This window comes from Chiloscyllium punctatum, chromosome 1 (genome assembly GCF_047496795.1).
Source record: "Chiloscyllium punctatum isolate Juve2018m chromosome 1, sChiPun1.3, whole genome shotgun sequence".
In the NCBI taxonomy this organism is placed as follows: Eukaryota; Metazoa; Chordata; class Chondrichthyes; order Orectolobiformes; family Hemiscylliidae; genus Chiloscyllium; species Chiloscyllium punctatum.
Window position 1 is genome coordinate 97,512,765 of NC_092739.1, and position 25,979 is coordinate 97,538,743.

Consider the following 25,979-nt stretch of genomic DNA (forward strand, 5'->3'; position numbering starts at 1 on the left):
TTGTTTTTCACAGAAAGCTTGACATCCCCATATTAGCATCATGAGTTTTGCAAGCAATTTCCAGCAGCAGTTTTACTTAAGAAAAGTTAAATCACTGGAATGCTGGGTATTTGGAATGTGACATTAACTTAAGGTGTTTGAAGAAAAAACACATCTGATTAATCAAATAGCTTTCACATGTCTTGGGAGGTGTGTGTTGGGCACAAAAACTTGGGCTGCCAATCTGGATTACTCTTGAAGATGGTGACTGACCATGGAGTTGAACAGTTGCAAACCATGTGCATCCTGAATGTTAGGAAGGTAGCTCCAAAATTTTGACTCCAAGTCAGTGAAGCAACAGTGATGTAATTCCATGTCAGAATGTTGTGTGACTTAATGGGGGAACTTGCAAGTGATTGTATTGCCGTGCTTCTGCTGCACTTGCCCTTCTAGATAGTGGAAGGGCTGTCTGAAGATGCTTGTCTATTTCCATCCACTCTAGAGTTTGGCTGATGGGAAAGTGCAAGCTGAATGCACAATGTCACAATGTTACGTGTTCTCAATGAGTTTAAATTCTTGCTGATGCCCACATTCTATCCATAGCACTTTGTATGTGCCATTATGTTGTTTCACCAAATGACATCCTTAATAAGTAGGACAGTAATAGTTAGTTATTGGCTTCCTTTGCTGAATTGTTTTCTAAAATATGTTGTTTTCTGTCTTGAAGCTCATATTGATACATCAAACTGGGAATTTCCTGAGGTCTGCAAATACTACTTTGGTTCATTTGGCCAGTGGTCCAGTCTTCTTTTCTCTCTCATTTCCCTGTTCGGAGCCATGATTGTTTACTGGGTGCTTATGTCCAATTTTCTCTTCAATACAGGGAAATTTATTTACAGTAAGTTTGAAAATGTCTACATGCTTTAGTTTAATCCTTTTCCATGTAATCTAATCTCTACAGTTTATGTTGGACACTTTACATTTTAAAAAAAATGTAACATTCAAGGTCATGAAGATTAGTTCAGTTCCTACATACGTTAAAATCCTGTGCTCTCAGTTCATCAGATTACTGTGAAAGGTATTTTATATTAGGAAAACAAATTTGGATCTTTGCAACAGAGATGGACATGTATATGTTGATATCCCAAAGGGGTTTTAGATTCCCTCCACAGCAACAGAACGGTCACAGAATAATGTATTGCATTTGTGTGTTAGAGTTTAAGATTATTTCATCTCCTGTACCATAATCTCTTGCCTTATTTTCCAGACTATGTTCATAATATCACAGAAGTGGGTCATGTTTTAAGTACAAATGGAAGTAGTAAAGGTAAGATTCTGCATTTGAGTTCTCCCTCAAACTCTCATATGTAAATGTGATCACAATACACATTTCGCTCTTAATGAATCACATCATTGTGGCAAGCAAGAGAGCTTTGTCATTACTTTTGTAGGCTAGTCAACAGTTAGTAATTTGCTACTTATTGCAAGCTTCATTTGTGTGCCACATTTTGACTCCAGTTCATCTATAGCCATGGCTGTAACCCATAGCTGTGCAAACCAATGTTCACAGTGAGTATCATATATTCTTGCAGCAGTCCTTGCAAACCCTGATTTTGTAACAGTTGTTTTCTCATTTTCAGTAACTTAGAGATAGTGAGAACTGCAAATGCTGGAAATCAGAGTGGGTAACGAGCGTGGCTGGAAAAAGCACAACAGAACAAGCAGGAGAACCTGACGAAAGGTTCGGACCTGAAATGTCAATCTTCCTCCTCATCTGATGCTACTTGACCTGCTGTGCTTTTTTCAGCTCCATTCTTTTTCCATTCCCATTTCAGTACACAATTAAAAAGACAAAATCTTTACGCATAGCATAGAAGGGGGACATTCGGCCCGTTGGCTCTGTTCCAGCTCTGAGTAATGTGCTCAGAATCATTCCTCTGCATGTTCTTCCTTTTTCAGCTAACAGTTTAATTTTCTTTTGAATGTTGCAATTAAACCTGCCACCTCTCCATTCTAGTGCATTTCAGACATTAACCACTTAGTTCATGAAGTTTATTGTCATGCTGCTTTTGCTGCTTTTCCCAGTTATTTGTGTTTTCCCATTTTTGTATTCTTTCACAAATGGTCACAATTTCTTTATTTACCCTGTCCAGACCCTTATCCTTTGGAAACCTTATGGTGGTTTTCAATCTGCCTTCTGGAAATTATAGTGAAGATACCCATGGATTGCTTCCTTTACATCACTGCAAGCTCCTCACTTTTTTCTACTTCATTCCTACTTTCTGTTTAATATTTGCCACTGAGGGGGGAAACAAAAAGTCTCCTAATTCACTTAGTCATATTCTCAAAATACCAACCCTCAACTTCCAAAATTCCAACTCTTCTGCAATGGTACCTGCAGATTGGAAAGTTGTAAGTATCACTACACTCTTTAAAAAATGTGGGAGAAAAAGGGGGACTATAGACATAGTGTAGAGAAAACACTAATCCTATTGTGAAGGATGTGATTACTGGATAGTTTTTTTAAAAAAAAAAGTGAGTAGGAAGTGAAAATCATATCCCTCTCTTAGCTCCAAAGCACCTGCTCGCCACCTGTCAGCACTTTAGTTTAGGTCATTGGATGCAAGGGATTTGTTAACTTACCGTCACATTATTTACCCTAAAAATAATTTTTTCCCCTAATATTTTATCCAGCTCCCCACACTCACTAGACTTTTTGATTCTTCATTATTTTAGGGAGAATTTTTGTATCTAGTTCCTCTGAGAAGACTGACACAGAATAATTCTTTAGCTTCTCTGCCACTTCTCCATTTTCTCTCTTCAAATTATCCTATCTTTGCCTATAATAGGCCCATATTTGTCTTTGCTAATATTCTGTCTTAGCCTGTTTCTTTGTCGTCATTTGCTGAACTATCATTCTCCCAATCCTTGATTTACGTCTTGGTTTGGAAAGCCTTATCTTTTTGATCTGCTGTTACCTTGAACATCTTGTGTTCACCATTACTCCTGCTTTTCCTGTTCAGTGATTTCTGTCTGTTTTTAGAAAACCAAGCTTGCAAAGAAAAATGGTTTCCCCTTTGAATTCCCTGTCTGCCATCAAATCTTCTGTATTTTTCCAAACATCCACAGCCAATTTCCTCCCCATTTTCAGTTCAGCCATGATTTAGATTTAAGACCCTAGTTTCAGATTTGTTCATATTTTTCAAAACTTGTAATGGAAAATTCTATCTGTCTCTAAAAGTTATTTTATAACAAGATTATTAATTAGTCCTTTCTACATAATACTGGCTCTGTATTATGCAGAATGGCCTGTATCCCCAGTTGGTTCCTCAGCATATTGCTTCAGAAAACTGTCCTGCAGGAATTGTTTTTCCACAGCATTTTTGCATTGTGTTTGTACTGTGTAGATCTCTGGATTGAAATTACACTTAATTTCCTAATTTCAGAATTTTATGTTTTTATGTCAGATTTACAGAATCTACAGTATTATATTTGCATAAAATTCTAATTTGTCATCCTTTCTTTTAGCCCACCACATTTACCAAAAGATGCAGAGTTGACCTGCAAGGATAGAACTCTGCAAAGGTTGCTCGGGAAGGGAAATCACAGCCTAAATAAATGGTTGACATTCCACCCAGACCCACTCAATCCCTGTAACTCTGCATTTCCCATGGCCAATCTACCTAAACTGCACATCTTTGGATAATGGGAGGAAACCCGCATGTCCTATGTTGCAAGAATATTTTGTACTATGAACTGATTATGACACTGTTTGTTGCCATCCACCTTCAGTATCTTTCTGTAATCTAATTTAGGTGGGTTGCTGATTCCATTCTTAAGTCATAAAGTTGTACAAAAGGAAGATGATCAGAGGAATAGATAGAGTAGACAGTCAGAAACTTTTCCCCCGGGTACAACAGAGTGTTACAAGGGGACATAAATTTAAGGTGAAGGGTGGAAGGTATAGGGGAGATGTCCGGGGTGGGTTCTTTACCCAGGGAGTGGTGGGGGCATGGAATGCGCTGCCCGAGGGAGTGGTAGAGTCAGATTCATTGGCGACCTTTTAAGCGGCATTTGGATAGGTACATGGATGGGTGCTTAACCTAGGATAGAAGTTCGGCACAACATCGTGGGCCGAAGGGCCTGTTCTGTGCTGCTGTATTGTTATTGTTTGTTTTGTTTTTGTTACCTGAAATGTAGACTTCTACACCACCTGATGCTGTTTGGCTTGCTGTGTTTTTCCAGCCTCCTGCCTGTTCACCACGAAGTTGGCAAGTTGGTTCACATACACACCACCTCTGCTTTAAAAGTTTGCCCCTCAGGTCTCTTGTAAATCTTTACCCTTCTCACCTTACATCTGATGCAGATTTACTGGTTGCTTAAGGTGGTGGTGTGATTGCGTGCTAACTTTAAACAAAATTAAAGGAAATATAGTTGTTAGACTATTTTTGTTTTAAAACTTCCCCCACCCAATGGAAAATGTCCTTTTTTTTTATTTGCCCTATCCATGCTAGTTGTGATTTTTATAAACCTGAGGTCACTCCTCAGCGTCTGACATTCCAGGGAGCCCCCCAAGCCCCCCAACCCCATAGCTCAAATCTTCCAGTCTCGGTAACATTCTTCTAAATCTTCTTTGAACCTTTTCAGGTTTAACAACACTATAGCAGGGCAACCAGAATTGCAAACACTATCTCAAAAATGGCCTCATCAATGTCCTGTGCAGCTGCAACGTGGCATCCGAGCTCCTATATTCTATGCACTGACTAATAATGGCAAGCGTGCCAGGCTACTCCTTCACTATCCTGTCTACCTGTGGCTCACTTTCAAGGAATAGGAACCAACACGATTAGATTTTAAGTGAGATTAGATTCCCTACAGTGTGGAAACCGGCCCTTCGGCCCAACTAGTCCACACTGACCCATTCCCCCTAACTAATACACCTAACTCTACGGGCAATTTACAGTGACCAATTCACCTAACCTGCACATCTTTGGACCGTGGGAGGAAATCGGAGCACCCGGAGGAAACCCACGCAGACACTGGGAGAATGTGCAAACTCTACACTGACAGTCGGCGGAGGCTGTAATTATACTCGTCCCTGGCACTGAGACAGCAGTGCTAACCATTTGAGCCACAGTGCTGCCATGGTGGTCCATTGGTCTTTAATCAGCAGCACTCCCTATGCTACACAATCATAATCAAAGTGATCCCTACTAGACCTTTTGCACATCTGGTGTGTTCCCCATTGATTTTTGTCTTCTGTTTAAAATCTGCACGCAGCTCCTCTATCACCAGTAATCATTGGAATGGTAATGAAAAGGGATTAACAGTTAGAGGAATCAGTATGTTCTGCAAACTATAGCATGGTTTGCTTGGTTGGTCTGATTTTTACTTTTGCCCTTTCTTTATAAATCTGAGAATTGTTGCAATTGCTTGTGATTCTGACGCATCTTTTTTTTTATTTTCAGTTATTTGTCCAAATCCACCTGGACTTCACCAAAGGAATAACACTGACATGTTTGTCATTGTAAGCAATGACACTGCCTTGCACGAGTTTCAGGAATGGTGGAATAAAACCAATACTGTCCCCTTCTACCTGATAGTAATGTTGCTGCCTCTCCTCAGCTTTAAGTCTGCTTCATTCTTTGCACGATTCAATAATCTGGGTAAGTATTCCACTCTCATACCAACATAATTTCTTAGAAATTGGCTGAGAATTAGAGCGTGAAATGAAGACCTGGTGTATATTTTATCTACTGTTGAGAAAATAAACTGTGGTCACAGAGGCACCCAAGAATTTGGCAAATGACCATTAAAGCTTTGAAGACTTTGCATAGCTGTATCGGATTTATTTGAGTTGGCTGTTTGATAGATGTCTTTGCATAAATTTAATCTGCAGCTCCTTGCAGGATATCTAATTGTTTATGGCACATGTTCAGGATTCTGATGTTTGATGCAGATCTATTGATTGCTTGAGGTGATAGTTTGCTAACTCTCCCAATGAATATTAAAGGAAGTGTAGTTGTTAGACTTATTGTAGTTGTCACCAGCTGCCATTCCGAAACAGAACCTTTTATCCCAACTCTCTGCCTTCTGTCAGACAGCCAATCCTCAATCCATACCAGTAGCTCACCTCGAACACCATGGGCCCTCACCTTGCTCAGCAGTCTCCCGTGTGGCACCTTATCAAAGGCCTTTTGGAAGTCTAGATAGACCACATCCACTGGGTTCCCCTGGTCTAACCTACTTGTCACCTCTTTAATTCTTTGGGAGAGTGGTCCAGGAAATGGCTGATGGAATTCAACATGAACAAATGCGAGGTCTTGCACTTCGGCAAAAAGAATAAAAGCATAGACTACTTTCTAAACGGTGAGAAAATTCGTAAAGCCAAAGCACAAAGGGATCTGGGAGTGCTAGTCAAGGATTCTCTAAAGGTCAACATGCAGGTTGAGTCTGTGATTAAGAAAGCAAATGCGATGTTGTCACTTATCTCAAGAGGGTTGGAATATAAAAGCACCGTACTGAGACTTTATAAAGCTCTGGTTAGGCCCCATTTGGAGTACTGTGTCCAGTTTTGGTCCCCACACCTCAGGAAAGACATACTGGCACTGGAATGTGTCCAGCGGAGATTCACACGATGATCCCTGGAATGGTTGGTCTAACATACGAGGAACGGCTGAGGATCCTGAGATTGTATTCATTGGAGTTTAGAAGATGAAGGGGAGACTTAATAGAGACGTACAAGATAATACATGGCTTGGAAAGGGTGGACGCTAGGAAATTGTTTCCGTTAGGTGAGGAGACTAGGACCCGTGGACACAGCCTTAAAAGTGGAGGGGGTCAATTCAGAACAGAAATGCGGAGATATTTCTTCAGCCAGAGAGTGGTGGGCCTGTGGAATTCATTGCCGCAGAGTGCAGTGGAGGCCGGGACGCTAAATGTCTTCAAGGCAGCGATTGATAGATTCTTGTTGTCTCGAGGAATTAAGGGCTACGGGGAGAATGTGGGTAAGTGGAGTTGAAATGCCCATCAGCCATGATTGAATGGCGGAGTGGACTCGATGGGCCGAATGGCCTTACTTCCACTCCTATGTCTAATGGTCTTTTTTAAAAATGCTCATCGTGAGTGGAGGTGATTAAACATTTCTAAAGACAAGATATCTTCAAGCTGAAGGCATGTAGCCAAATTGAAATGTTTGTGGAGGCTGGAATTTGAACACTGTTAGGCCATGGGCTGCGGGCACTTCTATCTCTAAATGATTTAATTAGAATTGGCCAAGCAATGCACGCGTCCTCCACTGGCTGTTTGACTATCTATTGTGGACTAGAACTGTGCTCAGCTTTTCAGTCTACCCTGAGTGAATACTTTTGTTTTAGAATCATTGAACACAATTGATCTGTAGGTACGTGGTGCCAGCTTTGCTTGGAAGATGCTGCCTCTTATTTCTGTAGCATTTGTATCCTGTGCCTCTTTTATTTAAAAAGTACCTGATCATTTACCTTATTTACTACGTGTCCAATAATGCTCCTGACTGATCGATTATTTGGACCTTTGTTCAGTTGCTGGGTCTCCGTACCCAGGATGAGAAATTATCTACTGAGTATTGCATCATGATTGCATTGTATAGGATTTGAAACCTGCTTCGATGTTAATGCAGTATTGAGGGTTTTTTATTTTTCTTCAAATAATTGCCAACTTTTTATATATATATATATATATTCCCATATCTTAAGATACAGTTCCTTGAGAGCTGATGAGTTGTTGTGGTTTGTGTTGTGCAACACAAATTCCCAGCTCGGCAAACAGAACCACAACAACGAGCACCAGAGCTACAAATCTTCTCACAAACTTTTGAGCTGATGAGTTGTCCAGTGCTTCACTCATGACCTCTTTTCGTACGTATGTCCGGATAACATATTCAATCTGAAGGACTGACTGACTAAAGGCAGGACAGGGAACTACCATAGCAAAGAGCATCTCATGCATGCCTGACATGCACTTCTGTCCTTCCTTTCTACTCGGCACACCCTTCATCCTAAATTCCACAATGCGAGATGCAAATTATGATTACAGTATTCCAACTTCCTTGCTGACTGAGATTCATTCAACAGCTCCAGTTAGGAACTGTGATCCAGTTCATGTGTTTATAGGACTAGAACAGCATGAGCTAGTGCACTTTCTCAGTTTAACCATTAGAGGGCAGAGTGGGTCTTTTTAATGTTCATTTTTAATTGCATTTATGTATCTGTATATTAATGCAAGTGTAATATTTGTTTCTACTTTTAGGCACCGTTTCAGTCTTTTATTTAATTGTACTTGTAACACTGAAGGCTGGGAGACAAGGATTTCATTTGGAGTTCTACTGGTTTGAATCTGTAAACAATTTTGTTGCAGGTAACTTTGTTTAATAAATGTGTGCAATCTCCTTCCTCCCTTTACTATACTTCATGTATAATGAGGTATGTCAAACTATTCAAATTAAAGAGAAGCTGTAGGAGATGATTCATTTGAGGAACTGCCTCTTGAGTTCACCTTTAAAGATGGAATCAGGATTGTATTAAGGCTGTTTACCCCATTCAATGTAGGAAGTTGTGACTTCTGTCCTAAAGTTTGCTTTCACAGCCCTTTGTTACCTTGGCACACCTGAAACTGTCTTTGTGCGTTAACTTTATTCAGCTGAGTATCTGTGAGTCATAACTTTGCTAAGATCTGTGCTGAGAGGCGCTGGTTCGTAGTCTCTCCATGGTTTCTGCTTGATTGCAGTTCTGAAGGGTTGTCCAACAAGCTCCCCTCCCCTTTGGGAGATGTGAATTCGATTGTTCAAGGTAATTGCTTTATTGTGAATTCCAAATGTCTAGACATGTTGAGAGATGATTACATTTCAGGGCAAAAAGAAAACAAATTGTAGGAGAAACTCAGCAAGTCTGGCAGCATTGGTGGAGTGAAAACAGAATTATTTTTTCTCGTCTGGTGTCCCTTGGTATATTCTTGGGTCTTTGTAAATTTCACTTCTTGGGAAGTTCCACCACATCACATTCCACCTTTCTTTGTTCTTGCTTGTAGACAAATCAAGATTTTGTAGACGTTATTTTGAACTACTGTTTTTCATCAAAAGGTTTGAGCTGTGACTTCTGTATCCAGAGTCATTTCCTCCTTTTTGGATTTTTATTCTGCTCCTTCCCACCACCACATCCAAAAATATAACTATCGGTGTCTGACTCACTTTATCTGTGTATCAGGGAAATGGGGATAGTTTGGGCACTGGGTGAGGAATTCACACCCCTTTGGCTTCTGAAGATGCTTCTTTCTCTCTGGTTAATGTTATAAAAATTCCATGAACTCAATGCAAATTTTTTGTTGACCAAAAATTGGTAACATGAAGCATGTTGATTTTGTCACGTTAATGAAGTTTGATCTACCTCATCTGCAAGTCATTGAATTTCTTCAAGAATGAGACAGGAAGATGTTTCATGGACTCTAGTTTATGGGGTGGTCAGACTCCAAACCGATCAATAATGGTCATATAATAAAAGGTGCAGCAGGGGCCAAGGGCTGAATGGATTAGTCTGATCCCAAATCCAATATTCTGATGTCCAATCAGATTTTGTTAGCACTAAATTAGTTTGATCAGACTTGTAAGTGGTAGTCCTACATTTGTACGTAGAACAAATTGGATACACTCTGACCATAACATTTCTGAATTTGTCTTAAATGGGGGAAATTGTTCTGCATGATGGACCCCAGCTTTCATTATCTAGCTAAATAACAACAATTCTCAAGGAGCTGTACATTTCTAAACCCATTCAAAACTTGGTGTCAGTTGAAATGTCAGCCTTTAAACACTCAACATGTTTTAAAAGTTAGGGTAAGGTATCAAATCTCTTGTAGGGGTCTGATTTTTTTTTCTCCCCCCCCCCCCCCCCCCCCCACCCTGATTTTGATTTGATTTGATTGATTGACCATCATGCACTATGCAGGAGGTCCAAATGAAGTATAAGATGATGCCAGTCAACAGCCAAATATGGGCAACCTGTTCTGCAGTCACTTGAAATATTTCAATATTTATTCAATTTGCTTTTCAATAGTTAAATTGCCGTAATCTCTATCTTTTTTCTTCCAGTCACTTTCTTCCTCCAACCTCTTCTCTTCTCTCCCCCCCCCCCCCCCCCCCCCCCCCCACCACCACCACCACCAACAAAAAAAACCCATAAGAGGATCATTAATTTCAACATCTGCATTGAATGCCATCAGTCACTTTGTACATATCAATTTGCCCTTCTGTTTTGGGGGTCTCTTGCATGTTCTAGGGGAGTTAGTGGTTTTTATGGATTTGAATCTCAGTTGCAATTGAGACTTGGTTGGAATCAAGATTTTATCGAACATATCTGCATAATTGAGTGGCTTTTCTTTACCTGAGTCAGGGTGAGAAGCCTATAGAAAAGTTAGACCTGTGCTGCCAACAATCCTGGCACAGTTTTTGCCCACTTGCTCTAGTGGGCTGAAATACTGTTGAATTCTGGTTACTTATGCTGCAAACAAACTGATTCCCCAAAGAGATTTTTGTCACCACTTTGCTTAATTATCACAGAAATGGTCTTGCTTCAATTAGTGAAGGGAAATGCTGGGCACAGGACAGGTAGAGTCATAGAGATGTACAGCATGGAAACAGACCCTTTTGGTCCAACCCGTCCATGCCAATCAGATATCCCAATCCAATCTAGTCCCACCTGCCAGCACCCAGCCCATATCCCTCCAAACCCTTCCTATTCATATGCCCATCCAAATGCCTCTTAAATGTTGCAATTGTACCAGCCTCCACCACATCCTCTGACAGCTCATTCCATACATGTACCACCCTCTGCGTGGAAAAGTTGCCCCTTCGGTCTCTTTTATATCTTTCCCCTCTCACCCCAAACCTATGCCCTCTAATTCTGGACCTCCCCTACCCCAGGGAAAAGGCTTTACCTATTTACCCTATCCATGCCCCTCATAATTTTGTAAACCTTTTTATAAGATCACCCCTCAGCCTCTGATGCTCCAGGGAAAACAGCCCCAACCTGTTCAGCCTCTCCCTGTAGCTCAAATCTTCCAACTCTGGCAACATCCTTAAATCTTTTCTGAACCCTTTCAAGTTTCACAACATCTTTCTGATAGGAAGGAGACCAGAATTGCACGCAATATTCCAACAGCGGCCTAACCAATGTCCTGTACAGCCGCAACATGACCTCCCAACTCCTGTACTCAATACTCTGACCAATAAAGGAAAGCATACCAAACGCCGCCTTCACTATCCTATCTACCTACAACTCCACTTTCAAGGAGCTATGAACCTGCACTCCAAGGACTTTGTTCAGCAACACTCCCTAGGACCTTACCATTAAGTGTATAAGTCCTGCTAAGATTTGCTTTCCCAAAATGCAGCACCTGGCATTTATCTGAATTGAACTCCATCTGCCACTTCTCAGCCCATTGGCCCATCTGGTCCAGATCCTGTTGTCATCTGAGGTAATCCTCTTCGCTGTGCACTACACCTCCAATTTTGATGTCATCTGCAAACGTACTAACTACCTCTTATGCTTGCATCCAAATCATTTATGTAAATGACAAAAAGTAGAGGGCCCAGCACTGATTCTTGTGACACTCCATTGGTCACAGGCCTCCAGTCTGAAAAACAACCCTCTGTCTTCTACCTTTTGAGCCAATTCTGTATCGAAATGGCAAAGCTTATTTTTAGTAATAAGATTCTGTCTGACCACTGGGGCCCAGAGATAGTGGTTGTGACCCCCTAAAGTGAGTTATCTAATACATCATACTTGCATCTGTTTTCCTTTGTTTTCCATTATCCATGTCATCAATTATTAGCCTTCGTTTTGACAAACTGCTCCTTCCTTTGTTATAAGTTATTAATCCATCCCATATTCTTCACAACTGCAGACCTTGGTTTATAAAAGCTTCCTGTCATCATCTGAAACTCCCTCTTAATATAAAAGTTATGACTTCAAGCCCCAATCCAGGCTTTCAATAACATTGGAGCAGAAGGAGGTAGTTCAAGCCCATTTGAGTCTGCTCCCCTCATTCAGTGAAATATTAGATGATTTGAAACTCCCCAACTCTACATTCTTGCCTTTTCGCATAACTCTAGATCCCTCTCTGATTAATTTGGCTGAACATTGAGCGGGTGAATGAAGCAGAAAACTTTTTATTTTCAGAAATAGTATTTACAATTATTAATTATCCTGCAGCCAGCCTTTCTATATAAGGACTTGCAATTCCTTGTTTAATAATCTTGGTGTTAACATGGAGGGAAAATCTTGTGGGTTTAGATTTCTGATTTCCAACATTAGCTGAAAATACTTTGCATAAATCACAACTTGCATGTCGCAATATTTGTGGACACTTTTCCATTTCAAGACATTGTTGGGAAGAAAATGAACATGGTCTCCCTTTTCTTTTTGAAAGATTGAGAGATCAAGTCCTCGTGATTTGAGTACTCTGCTCTGACACTGGCTTCTTCCCCTACATTTCAATTCAACCCAAAATTCTACTTTAAGTGAAAGAGGTGAGCCTCCTGGACTTTGATATCTTTGCAAGTTTCAACATTCCAACAAGCCTACATGTTCTTCCTTAACGACAGTTTGATTTAAAAATAAAATCCAGCAAATGCATTTTAAGAAAGTTCCTGGAAGAGACAATACACTAAAAGTACTTGAATAATTGCATTTGAGAATGCAGTTAGTCTAAAGGACAGAGGGAATTTCTTGGTCAGGGAGGAAGTCTGGTCTTAGAATTTGGGGTCGTTGGTGAATTCAATTGGACCATGGTTTATGCTAACATGCAGCAGAAACTGTTAACTGTCTTAGCTGATTAAGTTCATACCAAGTCATTTGACTCTGGTCAGGACATTCAATCAGCACCTGCTTCTCAAGCTGGATAAATTTTGTTCCTTTCTAAAGTTTTATGCTTGAGTCTTGATAAGCCATCTTTCACATTGTTCAGATACCATAAACTGCATCAGGGTCATGTTTTAAGCATAAAATGGATTTTCAACCAAAATAAACTGAAAACTCATGGTTGCTGATTATGTAGCTTGTGAAATTCTGCTTTTGCTTTTACTTTTCTCTAGAGTTCAGGTTGTCTTTTCCACATATGACTGGAGTTCTTGCACTTGCTTTCTTCATTCACAACTGTGTCATCACCCTGTTGAAGAACAACCAACATCAAGAAAATAATGTAAGCTGTAACATTTGGAAGAGGCTCAGCTGATTTGCTACATTTCATCTATGGTATAATCGTATTTAACTTGGCTGTCTGGTATTAACAAGCTGTTGTCTGAATTGCATATTGCACTTTATCTTCCCATTATGTACCATCCCTGTCTAAAACTTTTAAGTTTTCACCCATCTCATGTGAAATATAGTGAGTGAAAAGATAATGTGCTTTCAATTTGTTACTCCTTGGGCAGGGAGGAAACTTTTTAAAATTAATTTCATTTAGAACAATATTTTAACTGTTTTTGGGCAAACTGTGTGGATCATCCACAAGGCAAGTAATGAACATAAAAATTAGGAGCAAGTGCAGACGAGTTGACCCCTCAAGCTCTCATTCAGTAATATCATAGCCACTATTGTTTAGGTTCCACATTTCCAGTTGCCCCATAAACTTTTGAGTCCTTTTTCCTGACAAGCCATTCATAAACTTAAGCCTAAAAAAAATCTGATGACCTTGTCTCCACTATCTTGTGCAGGGAGTTCCAATTTTGCACAGCCCTCAAAGATTCTCCTCATCTCCTAACTTTTCTTGTTCCAGACTCCTAAGATTGTGATGTTTTCTCGAATTCTGGAAATAAAGCAACCTGGTTATTTGAATGGTGGCAAAACTGTTTATTCTTTCTGTCCTGTTATCTCTAGCAGGGGTGTGTGCAGTGTTACTGTTCCTCTAACCTACCAACCCATTCACCATTCTGAGGGGAGTTTTGGTTCACTTTGTGGACTGAGTGTGTGGCACTGGCAAAGCACAGCAGGTCAGGCAGCATCTGAGGAGCAGGTGAATCAACGTTTCAGGCTTCAGCCCAGTCCTCACTTTCTCCTCACTTGGTAGACCATGTTGCTTTAAGTCTGTTGGTATCCAGTCCCAGATTGAGAAGTTTTGCTTTTAGGCTTTCTGCCTTGGTTCTGAGGGTTGTAGACCAGGAATTACTGGCACAAACATGATTCTGAAGCTTTTGCTTTCCTCCGAAGTGTATTTGTAATGTTGCAGGTTTGACATCAGCTAGCACTCATTTACGACCTTGTGTTTTTTTTTTAACATGGAGCCTAAAGCTCATAGTTTACAAGGTGCGTTTTTTTTTATTTATGCAGCAATAGGAGGAGGAGTACTTCCTGCACATGGCAGTGTCAGCTGGCCATGTCAAAGTCAATAAGCCAGCTTGATACAAGCTAGCGAAGTTTTTAACCTACCTATTTTAGATCTGTATAGTCATTAATTGTAATTACTTGATCTGCTTCGCCTATAATTTTGCAATTGTCTTTCTGTAAGTATGATCCAATGATTCGGTAAACAAAGATATAATCCAGAAATTTCAGCCAATAAAATTCCCTACCTCGAATTGGTTGGTGAATGAAGGAGTGATTAATTGTAATATTAACCTACTTTTAAATAGCACATTTCAAGGAAAAAGATTTATTTGTGCATTAAGTTGAGACAATGACCCTGGTAAAAAGAGTTCCATTATCTACTACCTGAGCTTTCTCAGATTGCTTTGAAAGCTGTCTGCGTAAAGCTTTAACGTGGTGGAGGAAGAAAAATGAGTTCTATGTATTTGCTCTCTTGGTCTGTTTTCATGGTTAATTTTATTATAAATTGTGGAAACCTATGTGGGTCTCTAATACCTACCTGCATTGTTGCTTCCCTTTCAAAGACTCTGGGTGCAGTTTTAGAACAAGTGGTATGTCTGAGAGATTCAACCTGTCAATTTGCTTTCTAAGCCTGTTTTCCTGCCTGTTGTGCTTAAATAGTCTGAAAATCAGGCAAAATTCTCATCCTGTTCACTGACTGGAAAGGTGTTACAGTTGAGGAGTGTCCATTAGTGTGCATGTGCAACTATTCTGAATACCTGCCACCGAGTGTCAGCACTTTAACTTTTTTTCCTGGTTTAGCCATACTTACAGGGTTTATGTCAATGACCAGAATTACAATAGCGCGAGATAGTAGTCTTGTGTTCGCTAGTATTTCTTCAGATAATTTTGTGTAATGTGGAATATATGGAAGTACATATTTATGTGCTGTCACTCATTGAAATTTGTTTTGACTGTCCCCTCATTGTCAGTACAGTTCACGTATGTTTCTGTGCTGCACTACAAAATCTTGAAGCATCTCTATCTTCGCAGCTTTGGTTTGGGGAAATAGGGAGTAAGAGGGCAGGTGTTCACCACTCTTGAGTCATTTGGACTCCTGGGTTAAAGAGTGTACTACATCTTTTTCATCTGAAGAGGGATGCCTCCACAGAAACTCATCCATTATCTTGTTGAAATCTGGAGACTTCTAACTTCAGTTATTCTTCAAAGAGAACCCATATAAACCTGGTACTTTGACCCAGCTTTGCTACAAACCTAAATACATGTTTTGTCTCTTGAAGGATGTTGCCAGAATTGGAGGCTTTGAGCTATAGGGAGAGGCTACATAGGCTGGGGCTGTTTTCCCCTGGAGCATCGGTGACTGAGGAGTGACTTTATAGAGGTTTAAAAAATGATGAGGGGCTCTGATGGGGTGAATAGCCAAATGTAGAGGGCTTCAGTTTAAGGTGAGAGGGGAAAGATTTAAAAGGGATCTGAGGGTCAAGTTTTTCACGCAGAAGGTGATGTGAGTATGAATGGTACAATTGTAACAGTTAAAAGGCATCTGGATGGGTATATGAATAGGAAGGCTTTTGAGGGATTTGGGCCAAATACTGGAAAATCGGACTATATTAGTTTAGGGTGTCTGGTCTGTGTGAATGAGTTGGACTGAAACGTCTGTTTCCATGCTGTACATCTCTATGGCTGTATCTATGATTGTCTGTCTGATTCTATTGCGCAGCAAACATCATTGTCCACCTCCGTGTAAGTTTGCACAGTCATCTCCACAGGAATTTCCATCTAGCTTCCCTGAAATGACTTCAAAAGAGCCTTTCCATTATTTTGATTGATGTTGACCTGCCCCTCCCTGTTTGTGTTTTTTAAATTAGATTACTTAGTGTGGAAACAGGCCCTTCGGCCCAACAAGTCCACACCGCCCTGCCAAAGCGCAACCCACCCATACCCCTACATCTACCCCTTACCTAACACTACAGGCAATTTAGCATGGCCAATTCACCTGATCTGCACATCTTTGGACTGTGGGAGGAAACCGGAGCACCCGGAGGAAACCCACACAGACACTGGGAGAATGTGCAAACTCCACACAGTCAGTCGCCTGAGGTGGGAATTGAACCCGGGTCTCTGGCACTGTGAGGCAGCAGTGCTAACCACTGTGCCACCGTGCCGTCCAGTTGTACCTCGTTGAACCCAATGTAGCTGAATGTTTGCGGATTAGGGCATGCACTTTGCTCTGCAGACTATGGTGGAATAGTCTGGTTTGATTCACGTTAGAAATATCTTTTCTACAATCATTCAGGATGTGAGTGGAGAGGATATTGCAGCCAATCATCTGTTGTTGCATTCTCTCAGCTTGTCGCCTGGAAGATAGTGCTGTATCTTGACTTGAATTAACCCAATTCCAGGAGAACTCTTTGTGGCCCATGTGATTTGCTTCCATGTTACTTTCTCCACATGACAGCACTTTAATTTTCTCCCTGGTATAACCATACTTACAGGGTTTCAATAACCTTTCCATTGTGATCTGTATTGAATAACGACTTGTCTGTGATTTCTACTTTTAATTTTTTGTTTTTTAAAGCTATATGGGATATTTCAACGTAATAACCAACACTGCCGATTTCCAGTTGCAATGTAAATCTGAATGCAATTATAGAACTTCTGCCCAAAAATACACTAACATACCTGCAACACCCTTGAAATTTATCAGAATCACTAAATTAGTAGCATAAATATACAGAGTTATGTAGTGTCTTTTAGGAAAAGCAATTTTCTTCAAGCACCTGAGGAAGATTGAGGGGCATCTGAGGAGCAAATATGCTGAATGTTATTTGGGCATGCTTGCTGATTTAAGGAAGAAAATTTATTGTTGCTCACTGTCCACTTTCTAAAACTAAAAATCTAAGCATTTGTATCGTGGTTATCAAAACTGTATTCATTCTAAATGTATTTGAGAAGTTTCATTTGAAGGCTTTTTGTGAAATGACTTGCTACTTGCTAACCAACACCATATTTTGAAAATATGGATAAAATTAACACTTCAATCCCAGAGCGCACATCAATCTGGAATCTGGAACAGGGAGATGATAGTAGCAAATGACGTGGAAGAGACTCGCCTGCATTGTGTCCTTTTGTCTAGTACTTAATTTGCAAAAGTTGTTTACTTTTCCAACACCAATAGGTTTTTGCAAACAAAGAATGCCTACTTGGGATTTTGCTTAACTGTGCTAAATCAAGAGCTAACTGAAACATTCCAGAGAAAGATCTTAAGGATGTTGTGTTTAAATCTGCTTTCAATGTTGAGGTGTGAAGTCAGCAATTAGGGATGTACAAGGAGGAAACACATTAGATGTTGCTTTAATCTAGCACCAACAAAGGCAGAGAATTAGTACAGGCTGTTTTCCTAGTTGTGCTAAAGTAAGATCATACTCTTGTGCTTGGATGATTGGCTCAGGATCATTTTCATTGTGTCATGTTTCTGCGATACAAACTTCAACGTCACTGCAAAAAGTTAGTTTTGTTTTGTCAAAGTTTTTTTTTGACCAGGGTGCCTCTACCAATCAGAGTCCATTTGCCCAATTAATTAGCACTGAGTTCTAATGCAATATCAATGTGAAGGAGAACAACATTTTATCTTGTGAATTGTCCAAATGAGTGCAAGTTGAAAAAGCGGGGAAATCATTATCTTCAGTAATACATCATGTTTATCATTATTAAATGGTGGCATGATGGCTCAGTGGTTTGCACTGCTGCCTCACAGCGCCAGGGACCTGGGTATGATTCCCACCTTGGGTGACTGTCTGTGTGGAGTTTACACATTCTTCCTGTGCTTGCGTGGGTTTCCTCCTGCAATCCAAAGATGTGCTGGTCAGGTGAGTTGGCCATGCTATATTGCCCATCTTGTTAGGTGCATTAGTCAGGGGTAAATATCGGGTAGGGGAATGGGTCTGGGTGGGTTACTCTTCACAGGGTTGGTGTGGGCTTGTTGGGCTAAAGGCCTGTTTCCATATGCAGGGAATCTAATCTAGTTATACAGCCCATGTATCAATGAGTTACGTATCAAATCTTTCCAAAATTGGCACAGTAGAACTAATTCTCATCAAGTGATCTTTCAAGCAGCAGGCTAAAATTTGCTACAGTTGAAATGTTTTTTGCTGCTGTTTATTTAGATAATGTATGAACTTTTTTTTAAAAGCACTTCTAGTCTATTAATAGCACTGAAACCTGCTGAATGTTTTCTTGAAATCATGTTCAGCCAGCAATGTCAAAAGTGTCCTTTTAATGTATTCAGTGAATAGTTCTTCAGAAATGCCAAGTTAGCCCACTTGAAACTGGAGTTTCTCCTAAACAACTTTATACAGCTACAAAACTTAAAATGTTATTGTTTTCTGCAAATATTTTCTTCTTTGGTGATCTTTCAGCAAGCAGGTTCTACGACATTGCAGCAAACAAAGAAATCAAAAGGATTCCTTCCATTGTATGCACCAGTAGTGTGTTTTTAATTAAAACCAGTTGAGTTGGATGAAAGTTGATTTTCTTGGCTTATGCCTCTATACAGAAATAATTTATTTCTTTTCCTCTTCAGGTTCGGGATCTCTCCATTGCCTATCTACTTGTGGGATTAACATATATGTATGTTGCAGTGATGACATTTGCTGCGTTTCCCTCTCCAGCACTGTCCAAAGAGTGCATTGAGCCGGTATGTCAAAATGTCTTGGTGGAAGGCAAAAGAAAACGTTTTACGTTTGCTGAAGGCAAGGGCATCAAAACAAGAGGAGGGGGAATAATTGAACAAATTCTGGCTGCACAGATTCTGTGGCAAACATATATAACCAAAAACTAGTCAGTTAACTTTGAAAGACTAACTAAGCGATTTGAATTTTCCTTGGGGCTCCTGCAGAAGGTAGTGGTATTTGAAGGAATAGAAAATTTATCAAGTGATTCTAATATCTCTGCATAATAATGTTTTTCCCATAACACTTGATTGCAGGTCTATCTTTGAACTTAAGCACACGCAGTTGATATCCACTTAGGAGTGGAAAAACCATTTGTTGGCACGCCTAATAAAATGTCATGTGCATATTTGGCAGTTATGCTCTTATACTGGCCACAATGTACCATGAAATTCAGTCTGGTATATCAGGGCTATAAGAATTTTTAATATCTAAAATAGCTGTGCTTGATGCTGTTTTTGTGATTGGTATCTGAGAGCACGCACAAGGATGTCCATCAGAAGTAGACAAGTAGTGACATCAGTCAGCATGTGATGCTGATTTGACATTTTGGAATTCAGTGCTCCCACTTAGACCATCTCTCAACCTCATACAGGTTAATATGCATTAAAGCAGAAGAATCTGTGCTCCTGTACTATTTAAGGGGGTGATCAACTACTTTTAGCTTAATTGTTAATTAATTTCACTGCAATTGTATGTGTTTAGCATTTCCTAAGTTGGAAGTGTTGAAGTCTGCAGTAAAGTTTGAAGTCAAGGATTTTATATAAACCACAGCCTTGCAAATGATCTCCTTGGTCAAATAACATGTGAAAAGTACAAGATGCAGAAAGAGGGAGAAGAAAGGCTCCCTACTGGGAGCCATGTGGGAGTGTAATAATGGAAGCTATGTTGCCACATAATGGAGTGAAATAAACCTTTTGGCTTACTTGAACTACTCTTTTGCAATGTGGACTACTGCACACCAGAGTGATTACATTAATTTGTGATGGCCTGTTTTATGCTGTGCAGCCCTTGCCACCAACTATATAGCAACTAAAGGAACAACTGTAATCAAAGTGATCACTTTTGTGTTTCATGTGTCGGTGTGTTCATCCAATTGTTAACATCCAGGAAGCCAATCATAAGACTCCTTCACCCGCTGTTCCGTATTGGACCTCCACTATTATTAACCATAAATGCCAGCTTGTCTACAATGTAAAAATGAAAAGTAATTAAAAAGTAAACATTCAAAATCAAATTTATAATTTAAAACCATACAATACTTCTTCCAAATGTTAATTGACAACATATTGCATTTGCTTAGCAGCATGTTTGTTTGCTTGTCCTGTTGCTTCTGAACAGTGCTACCCAATGGCTTTTAAAAAAATTTGTTTGTGGGATGTGAGTGTCACTGGTTAGCCAGCATCTATTGCCAGTCTCTAATTTCCCTGGAGAAGGTGGTGGTGAGCTGCCTCCTTGACCTGTTGCAATCCATCTGCTGTAGGTTAACCCACCATACCATTAGGGACAGAATTCCAGGATTTTGAGACTGTGTGGCAGTAAAGGAATGGCAATATATTTCCAAGTCAAGTGAGTGGCTTGGTGGTGGAGCTCCCATGTGTCTGCTGCCCTTGTCCTTCTAGATCGAAGTGGTTATAGGTTTGGGAGGTGCTGTCTGAGGATCTTTGAATTTTTGCAGTGCATCTTTTAGATATTACATACTGTTGCTACTGAGCGTCACTGGTGGAGAGAGTGGATGTTTGTGGATGTAGCCAAGCATACTGCTTTATCTTGGATAGTGTTGTTGGAGCTGCATCCATTAGAGCAAGTCAGGAGTATTCCATCACATGCCAGACTTGTTATTGATGAACAGGCTTTGGAAATCAGGAAGTGAGTTACTGGGCATTGTATTCCTCTCCTCTGACCAGCTGTTGTAGCCATTGTGTTTATGTGATGACTCCAGTTTGCTTTTTGGACATTGGTAACTCCCACGATGTTGTTAGTGGGGGATTCAGTGATGGTAACACTATTGAATGTCAAGGAGTGGTAGTTAGTGTCTCATTGATGATGTTCATAGCCTGGTGTTTTTGTGACACAAATGTTACTTTCCACTGGATAGCCCAAGCCTGAATATTATCCAGATCTTGTTGCAATTAAACGTGGACTGCTTCAGTATCTGAGGAATTGTAAATGATGTTGAACATTTTGCAATCATTAGTGAATATTCACAATTCTGTCCTTATGGAGGGAAGGTCATTGAAGTAGCTGAAGATGGTTTGACCTAGGACATTACCCTGAGGAACTCCTGCAGAGAGATCCTGGAGCTGATTTGACTAGCTACCAACAACCATAGCCATCCATGTGCCAGGTATGACTCCAAACAGTGGAGAGTTTGCCCCAATACTCATTGATTCCAGTTTTGCCAGGACTCCTTGATGCTACACTTGGTTGAATGTAGCCTTTGTCAAGGGCTGTCACTCTCGCCTCTGGAATTCAGCTGTTTTGTCCATGTTTGAACCAAGGCTGTAATGACATCAGGAGCTGAGTGGTCCTGGTGGAACCCAAACTTGGTGTCGCTGAGCAGGTGCTGTTTGATAGCATTGTTGATGTCACCTTCCATCACTTTCCTGATTGCAAGTAGATTGGGGCAGGCAGCAGTTGACTGTGTTGGAGTTGTCCTTTTTTTTTGTGTACAGATCCTACCTGGGCAACCTTCCACATTGTCAGGTTGTTGCCAGTGTTGTAACTGTACTGGAACAGCTTGGCTCTGGAGCACAAGTCTTTAGTACAATTGCCAGAATGTTGTCCAGGCCCATAGCCTTTGCAGTATCCAGTATCTCCAACTGTTTCTTGCTACCATGCAAATTGAATCACATTGGCTGAAGACTGGTTTCTATGTTGCTGAGGACCACTGGAGGAGGCCCAAATTGGTCATCCACTTGACACTTTTTTTTGGCTGAAGATTGCTGCGAAAGCTTCAACCTTCAGTTTTGCACTGATGTGCTGGGCTTTTCCATCAGAGTGGGGATATTTGTGGAGTCACTTCCTCCAGTGAGTTGTTTAATTGTCCACCACCATTCACAACTGGATATGGCAGGTATGCAGAGCTTATGTCTGATGCTGTGGGATCACTTAGCTCTGTCTATCGCTTGCATGCCAAACAGCATAAGGAGCAAGTAATCCTGTTTGGTAGGTGGACCAGGTTGATCCCTCCTTTTCAAGTATGCGGCTCCTGCACTCTCCATGAACCAGGATTGATCCCCTGACTTGATAGTAATGGTTGAGTGGGAAAATACCAGGCTATGAGGTAGATTGTGCTGGAGTACGATTCTGCTGCTGTTAACCACAGTGCCCCATGGATGTCCAGTCTTGAGTTGCTGGATCTGTTTGAAGTCTGTCCCATTAGCATGGTAATAGTGACATACAACACAGAACATAGAACAGGCCCTTCAGCCCACGATGTTGTGCCAACCATTGATCCTCGTGTAAGGTAAATCTAATGTACAAACCCTCAAATTTCTGTGACCATGTGCACAACTGCTGGTGGCAATGCATTCCACGCTCCCACAACTCTCTGCATAAAGAACTCTCCTCTGACAACCCCTGTATACTTTCCGCCAAGCAGCTTAAAACTATGACCCCTCGTGTTAACAATTTCTGCCCTGGGAAAAAGTCTCTGGCTATCAACTCTATCTATGCCTCTCATTATCTTGTGAACCTCAATTAGGTCCCCTCTCTTCTGGAGATTATTCTCAATGTGAAGGTGGGCCTTTGTCTCCACAAGGAATGTGTGCTGGTTGCTCTTGAGGTGTCATGAACAGATGTATTAGCAGCCAGCAGACTGACAAGGATGAGGTCAAGTAGGATTTTCCCTCTTGTTAGTTCCCTCACCACCTGCTGCAGACCCAGTCCAGTAGTTATGTTCTTTGGGAGCCAACCAGCTCAGTCGTTCTGCCAAACCACTCTTGGTACTGGACATTAAAATTCCCCAGCCAAAATTCATTTTGTCCTTTCCACACTGTAATTTCTCTGAGTGATGCTCAACATGGAGGAGTACCGATTCATCAGCCAAGGGAGGTCGGTACATGGTAATGAGAAGGTGGCTTCCTTGCCCATATTTAACCTGAAGCCATGAGACTTCATGGGGTTCAGAGTCCATGTTGAAGACTCCCAGGGCAACTCCTTCCTGACTGTTGACCACTGTCACCACCTCTGCTGGGTCTGTGTTACCAGACAAATCCAGGGACGATGGTACTGGTGTCTGAGATATATACTCATGGAATCCTACCTTAGAGACTAACTGTCAGGCTGTTACTCAACTAGACTGCGAGATAGCTCTCCCAATGTTGGCACTAACCCAGAGATGTTAGATCGGAGGACTTTAGAGGAGCAATGGGGCCTTTTCTGGTGCATAGGTTGATGCCAGGTGATCCGTTCAATTTCATTTATTTGAGACTTTATGGCAATTGTACCACTGGCTTGCTAGACTATTTCAGAGGGCAGTTGAAAGTCAACTACATTGCTGTTGGTCTGAAGGCACATGTAGGCCAGACCAGGTGAGGATGGCAGATTTTCTTACCTGATTGAACCAGATAGGTGTTTCTGACAATTGGAAATGATTTTGTGGTTAACAGTAGATTCTTAATTCCAGAATTTTTTTTTGAGTGGAAGGTTGCTGACATTCAGTGAAGGAGACAGCATATAGCCATGCCCCAAAGGCCCAAGTTCAGGCATTTCTTCCTATGGACGAGTGGAGGCTGGCTGGCTGGTGATCGGAAAGCATCGGCAGAATGGTAGTGGTAGTCAAGGAATGCTTGTTGTGAGGAGACCGATTACTGCAGTCAAAGCCACAGGGGACTGAGTCATGTATTGGAGGACTGGTTTCCTAGACTGCCATGATACTATGCAAGCCTTTTAAATATTTGGTATGCAAAGCTATAAAGGCAGCAGTTTGAGATTCATTGGCAGTATGCTGACTGAAATAACTTAGAGGCTGGAATCCCGTCACCAAGTTACCCTTTTATTTACACAAGCCTAATATTTGACACTAGGTAAAAACAATGACTGCTGATGCTGGAAACCAGAGTTTAGCTTAGAGTGGTGCTGGAAAAGCACAGCAGTTCAAGCAGCATTCGAGGAGCAGTAAAATCGACGCTTCAGGGAAAAGCCCTTTATCAGGAGTACAGATATCCTGATAAAGGGCTTTTGCCTGAAACGTCGATTTTACTGCTCCTCGGATGTTGCTTGAACTGCTCGGCTTTTCCAGCACCACTCTAATCTAATATTTGACACTAGTCTGGCTTCCTCAGCGCCAGCTCAGAATCTCTGACACTCCTGTTTATATCTGTCAGCCAGATCTCCCTGATTTGGACCAGGTTAACAGACCCAATCAGGGAACTCATTTTATGAAGTCCACTTGGCTGACCTCGTTATAATCACTATACGTTCCGGGACTTCAGTCAACATTTCTTTGACATTAGGTAGGTGATAAAAGTCTGGAAAAAAAAAGTTCAAATAAAAGCTAAATATTACAGCTGCTGGAGAAACCCACCAGGGCTGGCAGCATGTGTGGAGAAAGAAACTGAAACAGTTAATATTTTAAGTTCTTCAGAAATTGGTCAAGGTTCTGACAGAATCATACTAGACTTAAAATGTTAATTCTGATTCTCTCTCTGATCTGCCAGATCTGCTGCATTTCTCCAGCATTGTGTTTTTGTGAGGTGCTACCTGCAGCAGAAGAGAGAATGTAGCCTCTGGTTTCTGTTCTTTCTATCAGTGCTTTAAACAACTGAAGACGCCTGCCTTTAGTTCTTGGCCATTTCCATCCAGCTGATATTTGATCCAATTTTACAGGCACTTAATCCTTGGCATATTGTGTTAGCATTGCTGTCATTCCCAGCCTGGTTGGCTGCACAGTTCAACACTCCATCCAAAAGATGCAGACTCTTCTCTGACCTGCAGCACTTACTTAGTATTGCGCAAATGTTAACCTCTTAGGAACTGAATTCCTAGTTTGAATTCTGATCCTTCTAATAGTTGGCAACAATCTAGCAATGTTTATCCACGTATTTGAAAAAACGTTTTGTTAGATATTACTTCTGAAAATTTGCCATTAAAAGAGAACAGCTAAACCACAACTTGCTGGAATTGAACACCTTTTTCCGCCCCCCCCCCTCCAATCCCAGTATTTTCTGGTATCTGATGACTGTCATCAGCCTCGGTCTTGGTTATTTTGCATTAATCTAATTTTTATCCAAGCTTGTCTTAATGCCTTTTGTGTTTAATCCTCTTTATTTTAAAGGGACTTTTTTCTTTTTGTAGCAAGAACCTGAGGCACTGCATTTTGAATAGCTAAAAATTTGTGGCAGAATGAGTAGCTAAATATTTGGAAGACTGAAGCCATTATTTTGGGCCTCCAAGTACATTCCATCCTCCCTTTCAGAAATTGGCTGAGGGTAAAATAAATTGTGCCTAGTTTGTCATTTTGACCCTGTGATGAACTGCTAACAATATAACATTGCCATCACAAACACTACTTATTTCCATTTCTGTACCATTGCCCAGTACCTTAGCTCATCTGCTGAAATCTTCCATGCCTTTGCGACTTGCAGATTTGGCTACTTCAGTGCACTCTTTTCTGGACTCCTATTCTCTGCTTTGTAACCTGGAGTTCACCCAAAGATCTTCCTGTCTGCAAACTTGCACCAAGATTGCTCTAGCAGTTGTAGACCTCCACGTTAAGAAAGACTTTATTTTTAAAAAAATTCTCACCCTTGTTTTCAAATCACTCCATAACCTTGTCTTTATAGATCTCTAAACTTCTCCAGCTGTACAATACACCTGTGCTCCTCCAATTCTGGCTTCTTCAATTAAATTCTTTTGATTTAATTGCTTCACCATTTGTCACCATTTGGTGGCCTGTGTCTGCGTCTAATGC

The 25,979-nt window shown here is 40.8% G+C and overlaps 1 protein-coding gene across 4 annotated transcripts in view; it reads left to right on the forward strand.

Annotated features, from left to right (window-relative positions):
- Nucleotides 1-25,979, forward strand: part of slc38a9 (solute carrier family 38 member 9) — a 71,118-nt gene that overhangs the window by 30,016 nt on the left and 15,123 nt on the right. For 3 of the 4 annotated variants that reach the window (XM_072571540.1, XM_072571533.1, XM_072571544.1), the window contains exons 7-12: nt 707-877; nt 1,247-1,306; nt 5,448-5,645; nt 8,266-8,373; nt 13,103-13,209; nt 18,916-19,029. In XM_072571540.1, coding sequence (XP_072427641.1) covers nt 707-877; nt 1,247-1,306; nt 5,448-5,645; nt 8,266-8,373; nt 13,103-13,209; nt 18,916-19,029 — 758 coding nt within the window. The remainder of the gene's footprint in view (nt 1-706; nt 878-1,246; nt 1,307-5,447; nt 5,646-8,265; nt 8,374-13,102; nt 13,210-18,915; nt 19,030-25,979) is intronic. The other variant, XM_072571554.1, reaches the window with a different exon arrangement.